Here is a 22707-nt window from a genome sequence, read left to right on the forward strand (position 1 = left end):
CTGCAAACAAATGGAAAATCTCCAACAGCTTCAATTTAAAAGTTGGGGTCTTTTTTTAACTGAACTAACTAGGAGAAGGAATACAGTCAGTAAAGCATTCCTCTTATTTTGATATCAAATTCAGTTTATTTTATGTCACCGTCAAATTTCAGTTTGCCTCAGGTTTTTGTATTGACACAACTGCATTGTACAAATTGTACCATGGAGCCCTTGGATGCTGCTATGGGGACAGTTGTGACTTTTGACACAGAGAAAGGTATGGAACGTTTTTGGTACCTAGGAGTCTTTTGGTACTGGGGGAGTGTATCTTGTCTTTCCCTACCCTTGTGAATAGGGGAAGAGGTGGCTTAATTTGGGAGTAAGGGAGCCTGAACTCCCAGTTCCCCAAATGTGCAAACCACAACAATAACCAGCAGCCATATTGTCCCTTATCCTAATATTTTGCTATTTCTTCCAACAATGATGGGTAACATTAGCTGAATATTTCTACTTAAAAAGGATCAGCTTTCAAAGTGTTAATGTTACTATTTAAACTGTCACCTTACTGTTTGAGTTAATATACTCCATGCTGATGAACAGAAAAGTTTGTGTCTGCATTATTGGTTCAAGCTGTCTGCTTACAAACTCGGGAAGACCACAATGTATCAGTTCACATTTGGAGGTTTTCTTTGAGAGCCACTGCTCTAACTTTTGTACTGGTGACCCCTTTCACATAGCAAGCCTCTGAGTGCGACCCCCCCTTATAAATTAAACACATTTTTTATATATTTAGCACTATTATAAATGCTGGAGGCGAAGTGAGGTTTGGGGTGGAGGCCAACAGCTCGCAACCCCCCATGTAATAACCTCGCGACCCCCAGAGGGGTCCTGATCCCCAGTTTGAAAACCTCGGTCTTAGAGTGTGTGTCAGGAGGTTGCCCTATTTATTCAAGACCGCCTGCCTGAAGGTGCCCTGAGCATGCCCCCCCCCACCTGCCTGGAAGTACCCCAGACCAGCCACAGACGTGCCACACCTCCTCTCCCCCCCACCCTCCAAGCCACCCCAGGGAAAAGCGTCTTCCTGAAGATGCTTTTGACATATTCCATGCAGGTTCAAGGGCTGCTGAGGAGGCAGTATTTGCTACTCAGCTTCCTTGGTTCATCAGTAAACTCGCTGGAGCCCAGGTACATTACTGATGAACCCAGGAAGCTGAATAGTACATACTGCCTCTCAGCTGCCTCGGAACCTGCATGGGGAATAATAAAAGCAAAATCTTCCCCCGCCAAACCCCGCAACCAGGGGTCTGGCAGCAGCAGCGGCACCAGGAAAGGCTGAGCCTTCTCTTGCCTATTATACCTGCTGCCCATGGTGCAACTACAGTAGAACACCAGAGAGTTACAAACTAACTGGTCAACCGCATGCCTCATTTGGAACCAGAAGTACACAATTAGGCAGCAGCAGAGACAAAAAAAAAGCAAACAGTACTGTACTGTGTTAAATGTAAACTATTTAAAAAAGGAACTTTTAAAAAAAGATTTGACAAGGTAAGGAAACTGTTTCTGTACTTGTTTCATTAAAATTAAGATAGTTAAAAGCAGCATCTTTCTTCTGCATAATAACGTTTCAAAGCTGTACTAAGTCAGTGTTCAGTTGTAAACTTTTGAAAGAACAATCATAACATTTTGTTCAGAGTTATGAACAACCATATCAGAGGTTTTCATAACTGAGATTCTACTGTACCTAAAAAATACTACTAGATTCATACAAAATATAAAAAGGAGCACAATCTTCAAGGCTCCAGTTTCCTCTGCCAAAATTACAAATACAAAATTAGATTGCCCACAGAGCATTCCAGTCTCCTACCTTCCCATCCATCTCATTTCTCTGAGATCTATTTCTAACAATTAGACAGGCCTAAATACACATACAAAAGTGAGATCTCAACTCCCACTTAGCTGCCTCTACTCTTCTCCCCTAAAGGGGGTTTTAGTGTGCATAGCAGGAATGTGCCAACACATCAATATTGTCACACATTTCCCTGCAGGCTTGTCACTGTGATCCACTAGCATTCATTCAGGTCAGGTGTGGATTGGGTCCCAGAGAAATCAAGGCAGTGCCCCTGAAGCATTTGGGATACTTCAGTTTGGTGAAAGATGGACATTCTGAATAAAACATCATGCTCTATGTAAAAATCAGACTCTTGATCAAAAGCGTACTGGAACAATTTGTAGGGGAAAAAAAAGAAAAGAAAAGAAAGTGGGACCAGGAGATAGCGTCCCAAGACAGCTAAAAACAATTCAACAAAAGGAAAACAAGTTTGTTTTAAAGCCTTCCTGCATTAAAAGAGAAAACTAAGTTATCAACTTTTCAATACAAAGAAAAAATAGGTCTGAAAAACAACAATGAAAATAGATAATTGATAAAATTAGCTAGACTTAGTAGCTGCCAAATGAGGTACCTCAGTAAGGATGAGACAGTACATTCATAAGGCTTGCAACAGTCACCTTAACTGCAGTAAGGTGGTTTAATGTTTTTCATTGTGAAATTCCATAGGGCCTCTCATACCATTCTGAGTCAAAGGGATACTATCAACTTGATTTTTTAAGTATAGTTTCTAAGGGAGCACCCTTTAAATAGTATTTTTCTGAACATTTTAAAAATAGCTTTTCTATAAACCTTTTAAGGGGTTTTCAGCCCCGTTGATGTTTACAAGGACTTTATTAGTCAATTTCCCCCTTGCCAAGTATATACTAAAAAAATGATTAAACTGACTATATATAAGTCACTGTCACACACAGGAAGTAAACAACCAAAAAAAAAGAAGCAATCACAACAGTCTTAGGAGTTTCTTTCAGCCATAGCAGTCTTAGGGGCTTTTTATTTTTAACAATAATATATACTCATTTTTGAGACAGAATTGTGATTTTCAAGTTTATAGTATTCCTTTAAAACTTTGAGACATGTAGACAAGACAAAAATGTCTACCCTAAACACTTTTGGAGAATTGGGTTTCACACAGTCTTAAACATCCTTGGAAATCTATTCTTTCCTTGATATGACATGCTATTGGAAGGTATCGCACATCCACAAAAAGACTCTATACCTAATAAAAAAATAAAAACAAAACATTCTGGAACAATTATGAAACAAAAAATATATATATTCATATATATATATACCTGAGATCAAGACTTTCCAGATTCTGAACTTGACAAGCAATATCTGTTACTTTCTCCCAGGATGGCAACAGATTTTTTGATAGATTTATACTCCTGATATCTGAGAATTCACTTTAAGAAAAATGTATCAGAATTCGGAACTTCTTTTTTCAGAAAACGGAGGTATAACTTTACAGCTATTGTGTTCTTGAACCAAAATATAGCAGAGTAAATCTGTCTGAGCTAACAGATACAACTGAGTAACTGAGCAGTAGTATCTCGGAATCTGGCACAGATATAGTACATTAAGACTTATAAAACAATTCAGTTCTATGGGTCCAGGAGAGTGTTTATGTCTAGAGTAAAGACCATACAATTCTTATTTGTTCATTTACTAATACTGTGTACAATTCTTGCTATGAATTTTGGAAACAACCACAATATGTAAGAAATGGAATGTATTATTGACGATTCATAAGCATGAGTGGCTGTGAATATGTAAAGTTCTTCTCTAGTAACAGCAGCAAATTATCTACACTAAATTTTTTTCTTTGCTACCACCAATGCAGCTTCTGATAAAAGATGGTAGTTAACAGGGTGGATTTGATTTAAATCAGGATTTAAATAACTGGTCAGGAAGACTCGATTTAATCATGGATTTCTACATAAAAATGCATTCTTGTTGGTTGTTATAACCTTAATACATATTCTTCACAACTCAGAGATAGAGGTTATGTATTCTGGATTTTTTTCTTCAACAGCAAACATAATATTTTAACAAAACAAGCATATGCATTTTTGAATTTGATTAAAAACATTCAAGATTTTTAAGATCAGGTTCATTTTTGTTAAAATTGTTTTTAACTACAATAGTTAATGAAATTTAAAAAACAAAAAAACAACCCAAGAATTAAATCGACTATATCAGCCAGGTCCACATGAGAAACTTAAAATACTGGCTTCTGCAGCTAAGTCAGGTCGTCTTCACATTCATTTTCCTGTTTGTTCATAATCTGGAAAAGAAAAACAACAAGCTTTCCCGCTTTTTCAGGTCCCAAATGATTTCTCAATTTGGAATGAATTAGTCCAAAGGAAGAAAATATTCTACACCAGCAGAACAAGCTACTGCTGTTAAAAGTGAGATTATCACTTCAACAGTCTCTAAATCCAAGTGCTTAAGTGACTTCCACCCGTTCACTGGTGTGACTTTCTTTAAAACATCATCAGCAAACATATTTCTTGAATGGTTCACCCTTAGCGCTGAAGTTTATTATAGTTGGCATTATGAAGGGATGATTGCTGGTTGTCCATGTCATAGCCAACTCCTTCTCTTCAGCAGTTAAGGGTTTGACCCGGATACCGAGTATTGAGAATATTTGCAAGAAAATGAGCTGGAGATAGTGCTTGCCCCGTTCGTTTTTTTTATGCTTGTAATTTAACTCTGTCATTGCATATTTGTCTTTTTAAGATCTCACTCTGTTCCTTCCAAATTTCAACAGCGTCAGCAAAAAAAAAAAAAAACCAGCTATTTCCCTTCATTTTTTCCCAAGGCTACAGAAATAGGCTTCAGGGTACTCAGCATGTGTTCAACATTTTTCTTAAGCCCAATGTTATCTATAGTTGTTTCTGGATGATGGAGATTTTGCTACGGGTGACTATTTGACATACATGATGTGACAAACACTATCATTGGCAGATAACTCTGAAACTACAGAAAATGATGGTCATATCTTGAAGGTGGATAGTCTTCAGAATCCTCTATTTTGAGGATGGATTCTCCTAAACAAAATAAGTCAATGCAGTTATTTAAATTATTATTACCATACTGCTCATTTAGTATTACACATTGCATTCACGAATACTCAGTACTACGTTAAAGGTGAAATTGTAAAACGAAGAAATGCCTATTTCAGCTATTTATTTTTTATTACAACTGCGTCTAAAATGCTAGTACCATAGAGTAACAACTACATTTTTTGCTCAAACATGAGAATTCAAGAATAGTCCAGAAGGAAGACAGGCAGTCCTTAAGAAAGAAGTCTGAAAAAGTTTACCAACCTGAAGATCCTGCATGTTCAGACATGTTCCTTTCATCACCTTCAACACAGCTTCCTCCTGAGAAGGAACACTTCTCATGATATTGTTTCATTTGGGCAACCAGGCCTTGCATTTCTTTGTTGCACTGTTTGCATTTTGCATGCATGCCTGTCTTACCCACAGGTAGAGGAACTTCATTAAAATATTCCCAAACTGGGCCTCTTTTACAGCCTGCTGCCATTATAGTGAGAGAATGGTATGGTAGATCTCAAATTAATGAAGGCTACACTCAGAAAGACCTCCAGACTTCTGGAATGTTCTGCTCAAACAGTTTCACTTTTGTTTCTACTGCCTGTCCCTCCCTTCTCACATTTATCTCCAGACTTTTTCCCCTTGTCCAGATCTATTCCGCCCCCAACAATAGGGTTACCATATTTAAAAAATAAAAAAAAGAGGACACTCAACGGGCCCTGGCCCTGCCCCTTTCCCACCCCCGGCCCCGCCCCAACTCCGCCCATTCCCCAAAGTCCCCACCCTAACTCCCCCTCCTCCCTACCAGCCACGCGAAAAGGGCTGCCCGAGCGCTACCAGCTTCACGGTTTGCCGGACAGCCTCCAGACCCTGTGTCCCTGGCCGGCGCTTCCCCAGCGCAGCTGGAGCCCGGGAGGGGAAGCGCCCAGCCCGGGGCGCAGAGTCTGGAGGCTGCCCGGCAAACTGTGAAGCCAGTAACACTCGGGCTTTGGGCAGTCCCTATGCTTCTGGACCCTGCGCCCCCGGCCGGGCACTTCTCCTCCCCGGCTCCAGCTGCTCTGCTCCTCCCCTGACTCTTCGGCTCTGTTTAAGAGCCAAGCTGCCCGAGCGCTACCGGCTTCGGGCAGCCCCCTTGCCTCCGGACCCTGCGCCGCCAGAGCAGAACAGCTGGAGCCCAGGAGGAGAAGTGCCCGGCCGGCGGCTCGGCGTCCGGAGGCAAGGGGGCTGCCCGAAGCCGGAGCTCTCGGCCAGCTCAGCTCTTAAACAGAGCCGAAGAGTCAGGGGAGGAGCAGAGCAGCTGGAGCCCGGGAGGGGAAGTGCCCGTCCAGTATTTTTCCTGGACATGTTCGGCTTTTTGGCAACTCCCCCCAGATGGGGGTTTGATTACCAAAAAGCCGGACATGTCCGGGAAAGAACGGACGTATGGTAACCCTACCCAACAATCTTTTATTCATCAAACTTTTTTGAAACTTTGCACTTTTAGCGAGAGGCAAGGGATTGATTCTGTGTACACAAACTTGCAGAGGGACAATAGGGTTGAGGTCTGTTATTTCTCACCTCTATATATTATTTATTTAAAAACATTTTTGCTGTTAACAAGCATGTTATCTCTGGAGACACAAATCCACAGTTTGAGAACTGAAAAATTAAGCGCCTCTGATGGAGCTTCTAGATTGAGCACTGAGTCCCATTGGGTAGATAGAAAGATTAACCTAAATCTATACAGAAGCCCCTGGAACCCCGTAAGACTGGGTCCCTAATCCATGAACAATTGGAACTCATTTACAAAATTTTTAACATTACATGAATATATTGGCTCATACTATAGAATTAGAATTTATAATCCTATTCCATGATGAGATATCTTTGAGCTATAATGTATCAATTAAAACGATCTTTAGATGGGTTTTTCCTCAAACAAATCCGATTTAAATAAAAAAATCGGATTTTAATTTTTTTTTAAATCATTAATTTTTATCCACCCTGTAGTTAACTGAACTGATATTTAAAAAAAACCCTACTTGTGCCCATTATAATGGAATTTCTACCATTCAAAAGCAGGTATAGTTAGAGGACAGACTGAATTAAGCTCCTAAATTTAATAAAAATGAACTAAACTGATTTGAAAATAACCTCTGAAAATATGTAAGTTTAATCCCTTAATGTCTGCAGAGTACACCTGAAATGCTTAAAGCGTGTGTTTGATTTATGTAAATAGTAGCACATAATAAAACGCCTTTAGAAAAGGATACTAGGACACGTTCTGCTGATTTCCTCTTTCTGACCAGCATGGCTCACTGCACATTCTCTCACTGAGATGTCTAACAATTTGTTCAGTTGACTACATGAAAAAAATACTGAACGTTAATTTGTATACCAAACAGAGAAAAACAGCACAGATTATATATTGTATAAAAGCACCCAGATATTAAATCTAAACACTATGCATTTCAGATCCTTTTTACAATTACAACTATACAAACACTATATTACTAGATAGTGGTATCATCTTCATCTAAATCATAGAAATGCTCTCATGAAATACCCTTCAACAACATTACAAAACAGTTTGTAAAAAGCAGCAAAGAAAATGACCCTATCAGATTTAAACCACACAGAGTAATTCAAGTAGGCAAAATTTAGTAACCTAATGTGGAATTTGGGACATCCAGGCTCTTACAGAAAGTGCTACAGGAATTTTAATAATTATAAATGATCAGTACCTTTGGTTTTAAGTCTCTTCTGGAAAAAAAAAATGGTATTTTCAACTGTTCAGTGGCCCCTAATGACATTTGTGGGCAGGGGGGCTAGGGGAGAGGGAGAATTGATTCAGTATCAGCTTACAGGAGAAGAGTGCCATCTACAGAATCAAGGCCACCCAACTGCTGCAGGAGCTCCACAGAGACACCAGCATACGTGCAGCCTGTTCCGTACACCACCCTGATTATCAACAAATAACTAATTTCCTCCTCCTCTTTCCCAGATAGAAGAATGAGAGCCACTTAGAATAGGTGAAGACAATTCCTCATTACTGGTACTGTGGGCTTTCGACCCTTGATTTTTTTATTCACAGAATATAGTCACCACCGAGCTGAGTTGATACCGACATTAAAACACTAACAAATCATACATCATAAAACATTAAATTTATTTTAAAAGGAACCATTATGTTAATGTGTATGACAAATGCTAATCTCTTGCTAAACTACATTCCCTTTTTTTAGCCCCCGAAATTGCTGTCATTACCTCTTGTTGTGTGAAGTCGGACTGAGCACCTAGGAACTGGGATCATGTCTGATTAGTCTATAAAATGTAATGCAAATTGTGGTGCTATATTAATAAGTTTCTTGGATATCGCTCAACCAAGTACAAGCCTGCTTAGTTTTTGAAATCTGACGAGATCACAGCTTGAGGTGGTATACTAATATGAACTAGAAACCTCACCAATTAAGGTACATATTCTCCATCTGATGCAAAATATAACTCATTACACCTGAGAGGAGCACTAAAAATTGAAAATTGTCACACCTTTATGTATCAAAAAGCTTTTAGAGTAATTATGGCCCAATTTATGTAAAAATAAACTGCAATTTTAAATATAAGGTTCTTTACTTTTGTCAGCCTGCATAAGGCTACTGGCAAGAGATGCACAATACATGCGTATAGTAAAGATGTTAGGGGGAAAGATGTTTTGGATGCATAACTTTAAAAAGTAACATTGTCAAGATAGCCATTAAAAGAAATTCCTGGCCTGTGTTACTACATCTTGTATTAACTAAACATGAAGAGCTTTACAAATCTGATTTACTGTTCATCATGGATTTTTTTGTCATTTAATTCAACTGGAACAGCGAAACTAACGAGTTTCAGCTTCTGTCTCCAGATCATTTCACTTTCTGGTTTTTATACTCCCTAGCACAGGGGCGGGCAAACTTTTTGGCCCGAGGGCCGCATCAGGTTTCATAAATTGTATGGAGGGCCGGTTAGGGGAGGGGGTCATGGCCTGGCCCCCACCTCCTATCTGCCCCCGCCCCAGAACTCCTACCCCATCCAACCCTCCTTGTTCCCTGACAGCCCCTCTGGGACCCCTGACCCATCCACATACCCCTACTCCCTATCCCCTGACTGCACCGAGACCCTGCCGCCCATCCAACCCCTCCTCTCATTCCAGACGGCCCCATCGGGACCCCTGCCGCCCCATCCAATCCCTCCTCTCATTCCTGACAGGCCCCCCGGGGCTCCTGCCCCATCCAACCACCCCTTCTCCCCGTCCCCTGACTGACCCCGGAACTCCTGCCCCAACTGCCCCCTGCTGCCCCATCCAACCCCCCTCCTTCCTGACTGCCCCCCAGGATTCCTGCCCCCATTCAACCCCCCCGTTTCCGCCCTGACCATCATCCACACCCCCGCCCCCTGACCACCACCCCAAACTCCCCTGCCCTCTATCCAACCCCCCCACTCCCTGCCCCTTACCATGCTGCCTGGAGCACTGGTGGCTGGCGGCACTACAGCTGCGCCGCCCGGTTGGAGACAGGCCATGCTACCACCACCACGCAGCACAGAGCACTCGGTGAGGCCGGGCTCTGCAGCTGCGCTGCCCCAGGAGCTCACAGCCCCGCCGCTCAGAGCATTGTGCCGGCGGTGAAGCAAGTGAGTGGAGGCTGTGGGGCAGGGGGAACAGCAGGGGAGGGGCTGGGGGCTAGCCTCCCGGGCCAGGAGCTCGAGGGCCAGGCCGGATGTGGCCTGCGGGCTGTAGTTTGCCCACCCTTGCCCTAGCACCGTGTTGTTGAGTTTGAGTTCACAATGCTAGACAAATGTTTAAATCCCCCTGCCAAAGAAAAAGTTTCAGCAAAAAACAAGAGATAAATGTTTATTTAAAAGATTGCTCTCATAAGTTTTTAAAAAATATATGCCCAAAAGCTATGCTATATGCTCCAGTCTTCCAATCCCCGGAGTCTGTGAATATCTAATACAGAATCATGGTTATAATTCCCAGACAAAAACTTCTGTTAAAATACAGTTAATGCTGAGAAGGCACATCAGTAATTCAGCATAAAATATGTCACAGGCATGCTGCAATTATCCCAAACCAAGTGTTATGAACTCAGAAAATTCACAGTTAAACTTAATCCCCTATGCCCAAACATGTTAAAACTATGGAAATACACAATTAGGTCACCCAATCTAATTTTAACTGTTTGCACTGTCACAGACCTTTCAAGTTCCCAAACAGTAAAAACGCCCTAACATTTTGTGCACAAGCACATGTGGATTATTATTTCTAGGTTTAACGATCAATTCCCCCCCCATTTTTCTCCATAATGGAAAGTTTCTCCTTTGGCAGAAACCTTAACTCAACACAATAGTGTTTGTGGACCCAGACTGGATTAAATTTTCAGTTATGAAAAATTACAGGAGGAAAATATTAATCCTACAAATTATTCAAATGCTGCCTATGCACAAGACTTCAGTGAGTTTTAACTTTTTGGAAAGTTTGATGAGTCTGTTATATTGTTACGGAGACACTTAAAAGGCAAAAAATGTCTGACACTAGGTGCTATACATCTTAAAAGGGCTCATTTTTAATTAATTTTAATTCCTAAACTAACAGATTCATTTGTAAATTCTCAGGAAAAAAAATCTGTACTCAAAGTGTAAGTGTTTTATTTTTGAGGAGACTACACAAGTTTTCATATATAACAAAGAAGCTGAATTCCTGATTTAAAGGACAAAACTCCACTCAGCCTTAACTATGGAGTCAATATCAATACCTGTATAATACAACTCAGATTTATATATATAAATTACACTTGCCTTTGTTGTTCTATAATAGAATCAAAACCAACAAGTTCCACAGTCTTCTTTCCAATGACTAATGCATTCTCTTTCTCACATTCAACATCTTGCTCATCATTCAATCCATAGCGGTTCTTTACTGCAGTAAGAAAATCCACACCAAAATTTGCCTTGTTTGGGCGGATAAAGGATCCTCCTGTAGGGTGACTGGAAGGGTGGGAAGAGAGAGAATGTGTAGCAAAAGAGGAAATACAAAACAGCAGTCAGACTTCTGGTAATAATTTCCTGTTCTCAGGGCACTTTTTAAATTATTTGTACTTTGAGTAACATTAGAAAAAATATGGAATTCTCATTCTACTACTGGTGTGGAATTATGCAGTTGTGACGTATTAGGCAGCACATGCACCCCTTACTGCAATCAACAGAAGTCTGTATAATCTCCAACTCCCCCCAGTAGATGTTATTAGCAGCACTTGTACCAATATAATGAGATTAGAACACATGAAAACTAAATTCTTCGTAACTCCACTCCTTAAAAAAAATCTGAATTTCTAGAAAAGCAGAAAAATGTATCCACAGCAATGGGTTATTTCTGGGTATTGTTAAAATTAAAGTACCTGTTTTAAAAGAATCGTAACTAAAAATATCATCCATCTCAGGTAAGTGTAAAATGATCATATTAACAATTGTCAGGGCTTTGTGTATTCCACAGATAGCTGTAGTATTTCTTGCTATAATATCGTGCCCCAGAACCAAAGACAACAGTCATCTACCTGTACAGTAGCTGCTGTTCTTTGAGATATGGGTGCAAATGTATACTCCACTCAGGTGTGCATGCACCCAGTGCACCAAGGACAGAGAACTTTGCTTATCAGTACCCGTAGGTGCACCATTCGCACCCTCTGGCCCTGTAGCCCCTCCCCTGGCTATTAAAGAACAATGCCACCCCAATCCCCCTGAGTTCCTTTATACTCAACATCAAGAATTGAGACTCCAATGCAGAGAGGAGAGAAGGTGGGTCACGGATACACATCTGCTTCCACATCTCAAAGAACAACAGTTACTGTACAGGTAGGTAACCATCTTTTCTTCAAGTGGTTGCAGATATGTATTCCGCTCAGGTGACTCATAAGCAGTATCAGTAGGAAGGGGTTGGAGACTACTTGAAGAACGACCACAGAACTGCCTTTCCAAAATTTGCACCTAATCTAAATGCAGTCATAATAGCATAATGCTTGGTAGAAGTATGTATATAAGACCATGTAGCAGCTCTGCAAAATGTCCAATATTGAAACGTCACTGAGAAATGCAACTGAGATGCTTGGGACCCTGTTGAATGAACTCAAACTTTGTGAGGTGGTGGCAAAGCTATCCCATACACTGTTATAACACAGGAGGTTATCCACCTGGAAATCATTTGTACAGAGAATACTTGACCCTTCAGCGGATCTGCAAAGGAAACGAAAAAGGCTCAGTTCTTTCAAAATAAAACACCAAGCATAGTCTCATACCCAAGGAATGAAGACGCTGTTCGTCTGCATTTGAATGAGGTTTGGGAAAAAATACATTTAAATAGATATATTATCTGGTTAAGATGAAACGGACACCATTTTATAGAAAAACTTGGAATGAGCCCTCAAGGCCACCCTTTCTTTGAAAAACGTGGCATAGAGAAGGTCTGCCATTAGGGCTCACAGCTCACTAACTCTTCTTGTGGAAGTTATGTCACTGTTTTGATAGAGGAGTTGCTAAGGGCTCAAGTGGAGGACTGCTGAGGACAGCCAAAACAGAATTATGGCGCCACTGAGGAATCACTTTCTTCACCAGTGGAAAGAGACTAATGATCCTTCTCAGAAATCTGACTACCATGCATTTCAAGAAAACTGAATTCCCTTGGACTGGAAGCAAACACCAAAATCATCAACAAGTGGGCTCTCAATGACCTGAAAGATCAGAAGACTGACGGTGTAACAGGTATTCAAAAATGTCCTGAATTCGGGCATGTATTGATTGAACTCCTCCGGCTAGGAATAAAATTGAAAAACTTTTGTACTTAGCTGAATAGGAAGCCCTAGTAGAGGGCTTCCTACTATTAAGGAAAACCTGTCAAACAGCTTTGAAACAGTGTTCCTCCTTCCTTATCTAATCAAGCAGCATCCATGCTGTGGAGTGCAGACTGTTCAGTACTGGATGCAAAATCTGACTGTGGTACTGAATCAGTAAATCAGGACAGCAAGGAAGAGGAATGGTCAGATGAACAGAAAGACTGAGGAGTCTGAAAACAAGCACTGTCTTGGACAAGCTGTTGCAATGACAATCAGTCTGACATGATACATCCCCAGCTTGAGCATCACCTGAGGAACAACTGGAATATTGGGACGGGAGGACATACATCAGCACCCAGTTCAAATGAAACGCATCAGTTAAGGAATGGCGACTGAGACGCCCTCCATAGCAAAACTTAAGTCACTTCTAGTTGTCCTTCATTGCAAACATGTCAATGGATCTCAGCACATTGCTCTTCAGAGACCACTCAAAATTCTGGAAGAAATTCCTGCCAAGATAATCAGCTAAGTAATCCTGGGACAAGCTGCTGTGGGAATGATATTCTCTTCAATGCAAAACCGCCAAAACTTTTATCACCTCCTGACAAAACCAGATTGAGCAGGGTACCTCCCTGCTTGTTCACACAATACACTATGGTGGTGTCTAAGAGTACATGAATCACTGTGACCTTGATATTTGCTCAAAATGCCCTGCTTGTATTGTAAACAGCTCAAAGGTCCAGGATATTGATATGAAGCAATACTCCCTGCTCGCTCCACAAACCTTGAACATTTAATCCCCCTAGATGAGCTCCCCAACATATTGCGTAAGCATCAGCAACTATGGTCCCAGATTGCTTTGTCATCATCAAAGGGGACCCCTTTGGAAACACTGACCTGATCGGTCCACCACTCTAGGAAGCCCAGGATGGGCAATGGTATCTGCACCAAACTGTCCAGCAACTAACAACTTGGAAGATATATCAGTTTCAACCAATCATAAAAAGGACAAACACGTAATCTTGGATAAGTGCATGCAGCCATATGACCTAACTTCTGGCCCATAGTTGAAGGGTGAGAGCAGACACATACACAGGTAACAAAATTATCCATTTGGTAGAAATGCCCTCAACTCAGAGTCTAGTAGGGCCCTAATGAATTCAGGGTTGGGTTTTTTTGAATTAGTACTGTTCACTTTGCCTTGTTCAAAACCAGACCCAGATGATCAAGACGACAGTGTGAACTGGACATGCAAGGACTTTTTCTCTAGAGTTGCCCCTCACTTTACCAACCATCCAGGTATAGAAAGGGATGAATTACGTTTTTTCTGAGGTACGCTGTCACTACAGCCATACATTTGGTAAAACTGCACAGAGCCGAGAACAGGCCAAAGAGGAGCACAGTGTACTGAGAGTGCTGACCTGCCACAAGTCTCAGAAATCTCCTGTGGCTCAGGAAAAGTCATCACATAGAAATAAATGTCCTAAACATCCAGGGCAGCAAATCAGTCATGATTCAATACAAGAAGAACAGAAGCTAGAATGTCCATGAAAAATTTCATGTATTTGCTGTACTTTTTGAGACTGGGGGGATGAAGAATAGGTCTCATTCCTATATAGGCCTTGAGGACCAGGAAATACCAGGAATAGAATCCTTTTCCTTGATGCTGCAGGGGAATCTTCTCTATAGCTCCCAAAGGACACAGAGTCTGAACCTGTGTTTAGAGAGAGGTCCCTAAAGAGGGATGGGGTTGGGACATGGGAAGGGGTGGGGAATGCACAGAAATATGATAGCATAACCCCATTTTATGGTGGTTGAGGACCCTTTTTTCCATGGTTACTGTGTCCCAAGAACTGTAAAGGTAAGACAGCCTATCCGTGAACTGAGGGAATGGGGAGATCACAACTGGAATGGTATCCTAGATATGCAACTTAAAATGGCTGCTTGCTCAATGTTGGATGAGAGCGGGCTTACCAGTTAAAACTGGACTCAGAAGGCCTCCTTCTCTACAACCCTACCTGGAGAAGTCTTGCTGCAAAATAGGGAAGGATGACTACCAGAAAAGCCGCTGCAAGTTGTATTGCTGCAGTTCTGTTTACCTTCATAATGAACCCTTGGGGGTTTATATCCCAGCTCCAAATGAACGTAACGTAGCACACGAGTCCTTAAAAGAATGTAAAGTCTCACCAGTTTTCTCAGAAAAAACAAAAATCAACCATCAAAAGGCAAGTCTTCTACGCTCTGCTGAACCTCTGGAGTGATGCCAGAATTCTGAAACCATAAGGCCCGTCTCGTAGTCATAGCTGATGCCATAATTCTGAAGGAAGCATCTGCCATGTCCAGAGCTGACTGCAATGATATTTTGGCTACCAGATGGCCCTCCTCAATGACTGTCTTAAAGGATCCTGGCAATTTAATCAGTGAATTTGGACATAGCATCCCAATCGATGAAGTTGAACAGTGCCTGATGATCTGCAATGCCCATCTGTAACGACTAGGTTGAGAATATTTTTCTCACATCAAATCCAGCCTTTTTGACTCCAGGTCTTTAGCTGTGGACTTGTACTTCCCCTGCTATGATCTATCATTTACTGCCAATGCAACAAGAGGGTTAGGGCTGGATGGGAATAGAAAAACTCAAAATCCTGCATAGGGACAAAATATCGTTTATCAGTCCACTTTGCTGTAAGAGGTAATGAAGCTGGGGTATTCCACAAGGACTTTACAGGCTCCAAAAGAACTTACTTTATTGGGAAAGCTACCTTCCCCGGAGGTGAGGCTTGGAGAATAGCCAACAACTTATGTGTATTCTCATGCACAAATTCTGCCTGAATACTCAAGGCAGAAGCCATATGCTTCAGGACACACTGGTACGATCTAAAAATCCTCAGGCACAGGGAAGAAGAATCTGGTACCGTGGAGTCATCTGGTGAAGAGGACGACGAAGAACAAGTGCTCTCTCAGGAGCCTCCACTGGCCCCACTTCCATGTGGAAGGGGTTCACGGTAAACTGGCATAGCAGGAATGACCTCACACTGTGTCTTTTCCTGAACAAGGTCGAAGAATGGGATCTTGCAGACTGATGAACATCCCAAGGAGACCACTGAGGATAAGGGTATGGCATTGATGGCCAGTAGGTATGAACAAGGAACCCCCATCCCTACACCATGGGAAAGATGCTGATCTCAGTACCAATGGTGATTCGAGGATCTCGAGGACTTCCAAGACTGTTGTCTCAAACATGAGGGAGAGGGGGAAGATGTCCCTAAAATCTCTCTCGACGAGCCCTGGAAGTCACCTGATTGTAGCTGAGAAGCCTTGCCCCCGACAGAGCAAGCAAGCAAAAACAAACAAACAACCTCATCTGAAAACCAATATGGAGATGGCACCAGTACTAAAAGATGCATCACACTTCCACTTGGCACCAGAGTAGACAGACTGGTACCGAAGCCAGGGCCAGCACTGATCTCAATGATGAGGTCTGCGCTAAAGGCATTGCTGGTACTGAAGATAGTGTCTGTGTCAATGGGCCCCTCAATACCCTCAACTCTGCAGTCTGAACCTTAGGCAGTGCAGAATACGGTTATGAAGAACAAGACTAGTCTGCCACAAGAGCAGGCAATGCCAACAATATGGCAAAATAAGCAGCAGCCATGGCAGCCGAATGCTCGTGAATTAATCATGAATGGAGAGACAGAGAAGGTCTGATGCCACCTGGTATGCCAATGGCATAGAAAGAGTCAGTACTGATGCAGACAAAGTCAGTACTGACATTGTCTATACTGGACTCAACAAACACCCCATTGCTGGTACCAGAGTCAATGGTACAGTGTCCAGCTGATCTCAGCACAGTACTGGGGAGCAGTTAAATGGCCCAGTTCCTTCCCACGTACCCGAGGAATCATGGTGCCAGTCAGCACACTCCTCTTAGATGAGGAGGCATTGCTCCAAGTCCTGGAACGGCATCAGTTTGTCTTGTGAGCTTTCCTCCTCGAAGGACTCCCTCTTCCTCTCGAGGAAATATCAGACCTAGGGCTTGGAGCAACTCCTCATGTCAGCTCCAAAGGGCTCCGTGGGACTATCTGTGCAAGTCCCCAGTGTCAAAGCGGTTCCCCCTGGCCTGCTCCAGAAAGTGCTGCTTGAGGCACAAGTTACTCATCACCTTTGTTCTCTTCTTGAATGATTTGCAGATGGAGCACCTTTCCTTAACGTCTCCTGTCCCAGGCACAATAAGCACCAACTGCAGGGTTCGCTACTTGGTACAGCCACCCCACACAACAGGCTGTGTTTAAAACCTGGTGAAGGCACACCACCAGTCTAAAAGCTGCTGCTGACTACTACTTATTAGCAAAAACTTAAAGGTACTATTAAACTAACTATATACAACAACTCCAGAAACAATGGATAAAAAGAAGCATGATGTAAACACCACACAGAACACTCCGACTCAAGCCGTGGGTGGTGAGAATGAACTGAGGGGGGTTGGTATGGTGCTGTCCTTAAATAGTCTGGAGAGGGGCAATGGGGCCAGAGACTCGAGTGCTGTCCCTATAGTTATTGCTAAGTAAAGTTCTCTGGCTTTTGTGCACTGGGCACACGTGCACCTGAGTGGAATACACATCTGCAACCACTCCAAGAACTTTATAAAGAAAAACTATCGTTTCTGGCCCTCAGGGGTATGAAGAAAACTTTAAAAATATTAACTGACATTATAACAATGCAGTGTTGTCTGCCTGTCTCTACAAATAGCCTGAATGAGCAGTATGAATTGCCTTCATTGTATTGGTATGCTAACTTTGAAACCTAATTATAATTAAATGTTAACATTAAATGCTGATAATTCCAGCAAAAACATCTGACTCATAGATTTTAAGGTCAGAAGGGACCATTATGATCTTCTAGTCTGACCTCCTGCACAACGCAGGCCACAGAATCTCACCCACCCGCTCCTGTAACAAACCCCTGATCTATGTCTGAGCTACTGAAGTCCTCAACTCATAGTTTAAAGACTTCAAGGTGCAGAGAATCCTCCAGCAAGTGATCCGTGCCTCATGCTGCAGAGGAAGGCAAAACCCCCCCCCAGGGCTCTCCCAATCTACCCTGGAGGAAAATTCCTTCCCGATCCCAAATATAGTGATCAGCTAAACCCTGAGCATGTGGGCAAGACTCACCAGCCAGACACCCAGGAAAGAATTCTCTGTAGTAACTCAGATCCCACCATCTAGTGTCCCATCACAGACCATTGGGCATTTTTACCGCTAATAGTCAAAGACCAATTAATTGCCAAAATTAGGCTATCCCATCATATCATCCCCTCCATAAACTTATCAAGCTTAGTCTTGAAGCCAGATATGTCTTTTGCCCCGACTGCTCCCCTTGTTAAGCTATTCCAAAACGTCATTCCTCTGATGGTTAGAAACCTTCATCTAATTTCAAACCTAAACTTCCTGATGGTCAGTTTATATCCATTTGTTCTTGTGTCCATATTGGTACTAAGCTTAAATAATTCCTCTCCCTCCCTGGTATTTATTCCTCTAATATATGTATAGAGGGCAATCGTATCTCCCCTCAGCCTTCTTTTGGTTAGGCTAAACAAGCCAAGCTCTTTGAGTGTCCTTTCATAAGACAGGTTTTCCATTCCTCGGATCATCCTAGTAGCCCTTCTCTGTACCTGTTCCAGTTTGAATTCATCCTTCTTAAACATGTGAGACCAGAACTGCACACACTATTCCAGATGAGGTCTCACTAGTGCCTTGTATAACGGTACTAACACCTCATCTCTACTGGAAATACCTCGCCTGATGCATCCCAAGACCATTAGGTTTTTTCACAGCCATATCACATTGGCGGCTCATAGTCATCCTGTGATCAACCAATACTCCAAGGTCCTTCTCCTCCTCTGTTACTTCCAAGTGATGCGTCCCCAGCTTATAACAAAAATTCTTGTTATTAATCCCTAAATACATGACCTTGCACTTTTCACTGTTAAATTTCATCCTATTACTATTATTCCAGTTTACAAGGTCATCCAGATCTTCCTGTATGATATCCCGGTCCTTCTCTGTATTGGCAATACCTCCCAGCTTCATGTCATCCGCAAACTTTATTAGCACATTCCCACTTTTTGTGCCAAGGTCAGTAAAAAAAAAAAAAAGATTAAATAAGATTGGTCCCAAAACCGATCCCCAAGGAACTCCACTAGTAACCTCTTTCCAGTCTGACAGGTCACCTTTCAGTATGACCTGTTGTAGCCTCCCCCTTAACCAGTTCCTTATTCACCTTTCAATTTTCGTACTGATCCCCATCTTTTCCAATTTAGCTAATAATTCCCCATGTGGAACCGTATGAAATGCCTTATTGAAATAGAGGTAAATTCCTTTGTCTAAAAAATCTGTTATCTTCTCAAAGAAGGAGATCAGGTTGGTTTGGCACGATCTACCTTTTGTAAAACCATGTTGTATTTTGTTCCAATTACCGTTGACCTCAATGTCCTTAACTAGTTTTTCCTTCAAAATTTTTTCCAAGACCTTGCAGACTACAGATGTCAAACTAACAGGCCTGTAGTTACCCGGATCACTTTTTTTTCCTTTCTTAAAAATAGGAACTATGTTAGCAATTCTCCAGTCATACGGTACAACCCCTGAGTTTACAGATTCATTAAAAATTCTTGCTAATGGGTTTGCGATTTCATGTGCCAGTTCCTTTAATATTCTTGGATGAAGATTTATCTGGCCCCCCCGATTTAGTCCCATTAAGCTGCTCGAGTTTGGCTTCGACCTTGGATGTGGCAATATCTACCTCCATATCCTCATTCCCATTTGTCATCCTACCATTATCCTAAGCTCCTTGTGACGATGTATCCCATAATGCTTTATGGGAATATGACATAACTGGAGTATGTTTTATGCTACATGTGCCATGTAACTTCTCGGTAAAGGTTATGGTCTACTGAATCTATTCATCCTATTTGTCCACCTATGTGATTTTTGTACTTGAAGTTATGAATATTGGCTGTATACTTGCTTGATTTCTAAGTAAGCTTTGTAAGGCATTTGGTCAGCTTCTTTAGAAAGGAATTTGCAAAGTTAAGTGCCCAGTCAAGAAGCACTTAAGGAACAATGGATCTTGGAATGCTCCAATCCACATAAGAAGTCTACTTGAGGACATTCAAGGTAGCATGTGAACCATGGCTGCTACCTGTAGTTCTGAGGCATGGACATGACTTGCCCATGTGACTCCAAAACTTCATCTTGGAGCTAGACTTTGCATAGGAGTGAGGAGGTGGTCTCCACCCACAAGAGAAAGTCTATTTAAACCCCCCGGAGACCCCTCCATTTTGTCTTCAGCTGGCTAAAGAGAGAGAGAGAGTCTCTCCACCCCCAAGGATACCTGAAAGGAACTGGAATAAAGGATAGTAATTACAGGAGGTGTGAGTGATTGCTGGACCAGACTAGAAGGAGACTAGTCTGTAAAAGGAAGCTTACTGGGTGAGATTTTATTTGTATTCAGTTTCTTAGACAAACTTGCATGTTCTATTTTATTTTACTTGGTAATTCACTTTGTTCTGTCTGTTACTACTTGGAACCACTTAAATCCTACTTTCTGTATTTAATAAAATCACTCTTTACTTATTAATTAACCCAGAGTATTTATTAATACCTGGGGCGGGGGGGGGCGCAAACAGCTGTGCATCTCTATCAGTGTTATAGAAGGTGAACAATTCATGAGTTTACCCTGTATAAGCTTTATACAGAGTAAAATGGATTTATTTGGGTTTAGACCCCATTGGGAGTTGGGCATCTGAGTGTTAGAGACAAGAACACTTCTGTAAGCTGCTTTTAGTTAAGTCTGCAGCTTTGGGGCAAGTAATTCAGACCCTGGGTCTTTGTTGGAGCAGGCGGGCGTGTCTGACTCAGCAAGACAAGGTACTGGGGTCCCGAGCTGGCAGGGAAAATAGGGGTAAAAGTGGTCTTGGCACATCAGTTGGCGGTTCCCAAGGGCTTTCTGTGATCCAACCCATCACACTCCTCGTTAGCCTCATTAAAGACTGAGGCAAAGTATTTGTTTAGATATTGGGCCATGCCTAAATTATCCTTAACCTCCACTCCATCCTCCGTGTTTAGCAGTCCCACTTCTTTGTTTTCTTATTATATAAATAAGAATGTATTTATCCCACAATCCTACATCACCTTCCAGTCTTCCTTGGATGCCAAAAAGCCCTAACCAACTGTGCTCTATCAGTTGACAAAACCTCCAGCTTCCCTCTGACAACTTCTACGTTACAGTTATGTTTTCAGAACAAAAATCTGCAGTAAACTGAAATCTGAAAGAGTGGGGACAGTGGGAAATTAAATAGACTATCAAAACAGACACAGACTACTGCACTGACTAGGTTATTCATTTTCATATTTAATTAAATAGAACCTCAATTTTCAATTTATCTGAAATAGCTGCAGAATTTCTAGTCTGCTGCACCAGAATGCCAGCAAAATTAAAGGATCTTGTCACATGTTAGATCCACCTTGTCACTGAGTACATAGGACTTTGACTATTAAGTTAGAGAATATTTGTACTAACACCAAAGACAAAAATCTCTCATTTAACAGTATTCCATGAGATAGCACAAATAAAAGACAAGTCACATTTGAAACGAATGAATCAATGTTCAAATTGCTTTACAATTTAAAACTGTATATAGTGACTAACAAATGTGTACATTTACATCGGGTTTATCTGTACATAGCATTGTAACCTAGCCAGTTCAAACCATTGCAACCCTGATTTGTTCGATGACATCAAAGTCTGAATATGAATTAATTTTATGCTTTCAAAAAAGTAATGTTCGTGTAGAACCATTATATATAAAGAAAGATTTGAAGGATTATATTTACCAAGGGAGAACTCCTTTTTTGAAAGCAATAAATGCCCAAAACAAAAGAGCGCCTAGATTCCTTTGTCACATTTTCTGCTACATTTTAAGTACAAATTTGATTCTCTGAACCCTGGTGCTAGGAAAACCTGGAGACTCTGATAAGGTTGGATGGATGCAACTGGCTGACGGGTGGTATATTGTGCTGTATACCATTTCCAGAGGTAGCTCAAGTTTAGTATTATGAGAGAAGAGTTAGTGCAATGCAGGACAAGAAGAAAAGTGAGCTGGACAAACATTATAATGAATGAGAGCTGTAAACAGCTAGACTCTAGAGGAAATTTAAGAAACATATCCATGGGATAAGGAACGTTTCTTCAGAAATAAAACTGTCTGCCCAATATCACAAACAATAGATTTTTCCTGATTTGTTAGCCATTAATCATCTCCCTGGAAAAATGAGTATCACTAATTTTGCAGATCTATTTAGCAAGAATTGTCTAATATACCAATCCTTGATAAGCATTTTCTGTGTTCTAGATATAGACAAATTCTGCTGCTCCATTACCCTGTTCTAGAATTTAGGTATGGAGCCATCTGGTTACTTTATGTAACCAAGTCTATAGTAAGTCTGTGTTATATACTTTTGCTAATTTTGATAGCCGTGTATTGTTCAACAAAAACAATAAAATCTTTACTGAAATTTATGAAAATAAAATATAAGGGACTTGCTATAGTTAAATATGCCTTTGTTACTGAGAGATTACATTGCTGTGATTTGCTCTGTAAGAGGCTATGACCTGGCACCATACAGAAGCTCAAGCTAATGCAAAATGCTATGAAGCACTTATTAAAGCAGAGTTGCATTTTGAGAGCATATGAGGCCAGTGCTTTGAGAGCTGCATTGACTCCCAATAAGCTTCTAGATGGAATTCAATGTGCGGGTTTTAATCTATGAAGTCTTAAATGGTTTGGGACCTGGTTACCCTCTCCCTGAGCCATACTATTATGCTTGAGATCAGCAGAGACATTTGAGCTGAAGTCCTCTCAATAGAAATGAGAAGGTCTGTG

At 41.5% G+C, this 22707-nt stretch overlaps 1 protein-coding gene across 2 annotated transcripts in view; it reads right to left on the reverse strand.

Annotated features, from left to right (window-relative positions):
• TBCE (tubulin folding cofactor E) overlaps nt 1-22707 on the reverse strand; it is a 91682-nt gene that overhangs the window by 23691 nt on the left and 45284 nt on the right. For both annotated transcript variants that reach the window (XM_054022324.1, XM_054022323.1), the window contains exons 4-6: nt 10741-10929; nt 7179-7267; nt 3160-3259 (exon numbers count right to left, since the gene is read on the reverse strand). In XM_054022324.1, the coding sequence (XP_053878299.1) occupies nt 3160-3259; nt 7179-7267; nt 10741-10929 (378 nt within the window). The remainder of the gene's footprint in view (nt 1-3159; nt 3260-7178; nt 7268-10740; nt 10930-22707) is intronic.

This window comes from Malaclemys terrapin, chromosome 3, assembly GCF_027887155.1.
Source record: "Malaclemys terrapin pileata isolate rMalTer1 chromosome 3, rMalTer1.hap1, whole genome shotgun sequence".
Classification (NCBI taxonomy): Eukaryota; Metazoa; Chordata; order Testudines; family Emydidae; genus Malaclemys; species Malaclemys terrapin.